At 48.9% G+C, this 5,504-nt stretch overlaps 1 protein-coding gene across 3 annotated transcripts in view; it reads right to left on the bottom strand.

The window, feature by feature from the left end:
* Window positions 1-2,837: 2,837 nt before the first annotated feature.
* LOC100692764 (carbohydrate sulfotransferase 8) overlaps window positions 2,838-5,504 on the bottom strand; it is a 45,459-nt gene continuing 42,792 nt past the window's right edge. For all 3 annotated transcript variants that reach the window (XM_019360947.2, XM_019360949.2, XM_019360948.2), the window contains exon 4: window positions 2,838-4,830. In XM_019360947.2, coding sequence (XP_019216492.1) covers window positions 3,805-4,830 — 1,026 coding nt within the window. In that variant the 3' untranslated portion in view covers window positions 2,838-3,804. The remainder of the gene's footprint in view (window positions 4,831-5,504) is intronic.

Genomic DNA, 5,504 nt, shown 5'->3' with positions numbered 1-5,504 from the left:
AAACTGGATGTCGACGCTCTGCCCTCCTCCTTCAGATCTGATCCACACAGAGGAAACCCAGATATCCCAGTTTTACACTGTGACCTGAACGCAGCTCACATTTGCGGATCTGTGAGACGTTATTGAAGCTAACAATCCGATTCATGAGGCTGAACTTAATTAACTGTAAAGGTCTGAATTTATTCAGCTTTGGATGAACACATTTGTGAGTCCTCAGACGTTACACACAGATCAGCGCGCACACCTGTAAATCTTAGTTACACCTGGATCATGTCGTACTGGTTTGGCACCACTTTGAGGCAACGGTCTCTCCATAGGTTTCCAAAATCAACAGCCGTTTACAGTCAAACCGTTTATTCCAGACTTCCAAAACTTCTCTTTGTTCTTTGAGCCAATCAGAGGTGGACTTACTGCAGTACCTGATCATTGTCCTGCTGCCTTCAGGGTTCTCTGGTAGAGAGCAGAATTCCCTCAGTTACAGCGAGTCGTCCTGAAGCAGCAGAGCGGCCCAGACCATCGTCTGCTGCTGCTGTGACATTGTCTTTATGAAACGCTGTTAGTTTGATGAAGATGTGACTTGAACAGCCAGCAGGTCTTTAGATGTTGTCAGCTGAGTGCTCCCAGGAACGTGGCTCTCACCGTGGTTCACCGGAGTCCTGAAGCCTTAGAAATGTCTCTGTAACCTTTTAGACCAGACTCTCAAACTCGCGGCCACTTGCGGCCCACATCACCTCTACTTGCGGCCCTTATACTGGCGTAAAGAAATATAATACAGTTTGGTCCTCGAAGTGACTTTTCATTAGGATTTGTTTGATATTGAATATGAAGGCAACATGAGCAGAGAGTACAAACATGCTGAGTGATCGGCTGTTCCTTCAGTGACAGAGTCACAAACTCATGTGCACACTTATGTCTGCACTTTGATTTTGTTACATACAAACACAATGACAGCAGCAGTGCTGCCACGTGTGTGCACAGAGAGGACCAGTGTGTTTGGTCGCTCAATGAAAGGCTTCAGTTAGTTAGAGTGAGTTTGTAGTTTTGACTTATTATAAAATATTTGAAATTTAAACTGCTGTTTGACATCTTTTAGCCTGCTTCACTTTGTTGCACGGCTTCTATTTAAGTGATTTATTCAATTCAGTTTAAATGTTATTAACACAGCGCCAAATCACAACAACTTTCGCCTCAAGGTGCTTTACAATAATACATACAGGGAAAAACCCAACAATCATATGACCCCCTATGAACAAGCACTTTGGCGACAGTGGGAAGGAAAAACTCCCTTTTAACAGGAAGAAACCTCCGGCAGAACCAGGCTCAGGGAGGGGCGGGGCCATCTGCTGTGACCGGTTTGGGTGAGAGAAGGAAGACAGGATAAAGACATGCTGTGGAAGAGAGACAGAGATTGATAACAGGTATGATTCAATGCAGAGAGGTCTATTAACACATAGTGAGTGAAGAAGAAACACCCAGTGCATCGTCTGCATAGCAGTGAAAATGTACACTATGCCTTCTAATGATGCTGCCTAGGGGAAGCATGTATAATGTAAACAGAATTGGTCCTAGCACTGAACCCTGTGGAACTCCATAATTGACGTTAGTGTGTGAAGAGGACTCTCCATTTACATGCACAAATTGGAGTCTATTAGATAGATATGATACAAACCACTGCAGTGCAGTACCTGTAATACCTACAGCATGTTCTAATCGCTCTAATAGGATATTATGGTCAACAGTATCGAACGCTGCACTGAGGTCTAGCAGGACAAGCACAGAGATGAGTCCACTGTCAGAGGCCATAAGAAGATCATTTGTAACCTTCACTAAAGCTGTTTCTGTGCTGTGATGAGCTCTGAAACCTGACTGAAACTTACGAGTCATCTGCTTTAGGCTACGTGTTTGAGAATTATACCACGGAGTCAGGTACTTCTGATTTGAGACCTTAGTTTTCACAGGAGCTACAGTATCCAGAGTCGTACGTAGTGAGGAGGTAAAATTATTAACAAGATGATCGACCTCTGTTGGAGTAGCGTTCAGGTAGCTGCTCTGCTCTGTGTTGGTACAGGGCATTGAAGATGATAACAGTGGGTGCACACACAGGTCAAACTCTGCCCCCCGGTGGTGATGCTGTGAGTCACAGTGTGACGCATTAACCTCGTTTTAAATGTCACTCGTTAATCCAGCTCAAATTTTTTTTCTCGTGTCAACTCAGTTTTCCTGTTTGGGTTAGAGAACGTGGGCCCAGCTCGCTGCCACAAATCACGACTCTGCTGCTCCACAAGTAAACATTTTAATTACATTTCATTATCTCATCACTGAGCGCGCTCAGTGCTGCTGTGTGTTTCTAAGGTAACGGCTTTTTAAAAATCCCTGATCAGCGGAGAAACACGAGGCATCGCACCTTGATAAAAAACTACAGACCTGCTGTTCCAGCTCAGAGGTCTGAGGGATCGTCCAGGAATGGTATTTTCTGGAGATCTGATTGGTCAGTAGGCGGTGATGTCATACCTATTTATCTTTAATCTGGATCTTAAATTACCACATTGATTTATCTGTACAGAAACCAGGTTAAGCCTGAAGTTACACAGGTTAGACTAAACCCAGCTTAGTGCAGGCCTCTGCTGTCAAACATGAGGCTCCCAGGCCTGGACTGGCCACCAGAGGGTCAAACTGGGTCCACAGGGAGAGCGCCAGTGATGAATAAATACAGGTGAATAATAATAAATCTGACTGTCTGCAGGTGATGTTAGGGGAGCTAAACTTTATTTATACCCAGACCTGAGCACAGAGGTCAAAGGTCAGCCTGCTGTGAGTGTCAGAATAAGAGGCGAGTCTCCAGGTGGTCAAAGTCTCATTTATTGTGGTCACAGGTGAGAAGGCAGTGTTAAGGCTTCGAGGTCGTCTCTAATAATCACCATATACACATTCGCAGCATCACCTCCTACCCCACTTCCTTTTCCTGCTTTAAACAGACTGTACATAAATGATGGACTGAGCCACTCCCCCCCCCCCCACCCCACCCGAGCGGCCTTCAGATTTAAGGTCTGCATTAAAATAATCCAGAGCTCAGTCCGTCCGCAGCATCATACTTCCTGTTTCCTCTCATAACATTGGGTTAAATAATAAAATCACATTGTTGTGAAAAACAACATTTTTATATTCTTTGTGCCTGATTCACGGATTAAAGAAAATTCTTAAACAGCATCTTGACCGCGTCTTTGCCACAAAGCCGAGGTCAGAGGTTATGGAAGCCATTATTCTGGGAGCGCTCCATCGTCCTCATCTTCCTCCTCCATCCTAACGCACGATTCACTCGGATGCTACAGTGCTCACGGCGGCCGTGATCCTCATATCAATAAAACAGAGTCAGGTGACTGTCAGGTGACTGTCAGCAGACGTCTGTTACCGCCACATCGGCTCATCTTCTCATCCTCCTCCGCACACGTGCAGACCACCCCAGCCTCTCTCGCCGATGGCTGCGTTTGGAGCAGATTTGGCTAAATGCGATCTGATTGGCTGATGCTTCAAAAGCGCGAGCAACGGACTCAAAGTTGTCGATGTGACATCACGGCGACTGAGCCCAGAAGCATCTATGTGATTCCCGCTGTTATCTGACAGCTTCTCTCTGAGAGACGCAGCTCAAGAAAACTTCACAGAAGTCGTTAAGAACACATAAACACAAAGATCAGTCTCTGAGTCTGCAGCTCTCACACCTGCACAGGTACGCAGCCTCAGCTAGACCCAGCCCTCTGACACGTTAACAGAGCCAAACGCTCGTCCTCAGCTGAGCGCGGCGGTGGCTCAGTGCAGGTCGCTGAAGGGCTTGGGGTACCCGAACATCAGGTAGTCCATGTAGTAGAAATCGAAGGCTTTCTGCCGCTCGGTGGCGTTCAGCTGTGAGAAGTACTTCTGCGTGATGCTGGAGGACGTCCTCTCCGCCAGTGGGTTCCTGTCCTTGAAGTCCGGGAACGTGAGGTTGGCTGGCGCCTCCACGCTTCGGAGCAGGAAGTTGGCGTCACGCTCCAGGCTCTCAAACTTCCCGATGAAGGTGTACTGCAGGAGGCACGGGCTGCACAGTTGGCTCACCGGCTCCCAGTGGATGTCCATCCCCACGGGCCGCCGCACGTCCAGCAGGTACTGCACGAACTCCCTGAAAGTCACGCCGGCGCCGGAGCGCAATGCAGCACGCGTGGCGTTGGCTCGGTACCTGGAGATGATGGCCCGTCCAAACACGGGGTGGTAGTATGAGTTGGGGCTCTCAAACTTGTCCCGAAACGCTGACACGAGGCGCTCGAAGGGCTCCCGGACGAACAGCACTTTGGTGTAGGAGCGAAGCCGCTCAGCAATGCCGGCGCGAACGTAGCCACTGAGCCGCGGGAGGTGGTTGTCGTAGTGCGCCGCGTCGTGGGGAATGTCCCGTGTGGACGCGGCGCTGCCACTCAGCACCATCAGCACCCGCTTCCAGTTGGAGCAGCCGGCTTTGGGCACCTCACAGTACAGCAGCCGGGACCGCTCCTCCACATACACCCGCGACACCTGCCGCTGTGACGGCAGCCGCCTGCCCACGTCCGGCTGGTATTGGGCACAGATATCTGTCAGCAGGCGGCGCCGTGACTCCTGCATCCTTGCCAGCTGCAGCGCCGCCTCTTCTTGGCCCGTGGGGGCGCTGGACGCCACCAAACTGCTCTTCAGCAGCAGCTTCCTGCGGCGTTTAGTGAGCGGCTGCTTTGAGCCGAGCAGCGAGTCAGAGAACAGCGAGGAGGACGGTGGCTGGGGACGGAGAGCGGGCGGAGAGACGAGACGATGTCCTGCTGCATCGATGGCTTCCTGTAACACATACAGGAAACACAGGGCATGTCATCAGTGGGCGTTTCCCATCATGCAGAGCGTCGTCTGTAAGTGCCGCCGCGCTCGCCATTTCCTGCACGTAAAGCGTCCATGATCAGCTGGTTTCTACTCTGCAGGTTTCTATTCTGCAGCTTCTACTCTCTGAACCTGATAATCTTAATTTCATCTGAGAGCAAACGAGTAATAAACATGAAATGATGCTGTGAGTATCCTGATCAATCATGCAGGTCAGGACGTCTTCAGTCTCAGCCGCAGGTCTCCAACCTAAACGTGTGTGTGTGTGTGTGTGTGTGTGTGTGTGTGTGTGTGTGTGTATGTGTGTGTGTGTGGTCCAAACACTGTTTACGAGGCTGGAAACCTGCAGCTGAGGATGATGATGATGAAATGTTTCTGAAAGCCTGCATTTGAACAGAATCAGCTTTCTGAGAATCTGGGTGTCGTCAGACTCTGCAGGACCAAATATGTACATATTCAATTTAAATTAAATAGTTAAATACGTCCTCGTCTGAAACCTACAGAGCTGAGCTTAGATCCGAATCTTCTGATGTTTCTTCATGTTAAAAATATTCTACATGCTTTATTTTACATTATTATGAAATCCACCTACATCCAACTACAAACTGCGTTTTCAGTGTGAAGGTGCAGCTCAAATA

Source organism: Oreochromis niloticus, linkage group LG7 (genome assembly GCF_001858045.2).
Source record: "Oreochromis niloticus isolate F11D_XX linkage group LG7, O_niloticus_UMD_NMBU, whole genome shotgun sequence".
NCBI classification, from domain to species: domain Eukaryota; kingdom Metazoa; phylum Chordata; class Actinopteri; order Cichliformes; family Cichlidae; genus Oreochromis; species Oreochromis niloticus.
Note: the sequence above shows the minus strand (reverse complement) of the source record. Positions and strands in the feature narration are given on the sequence as shown.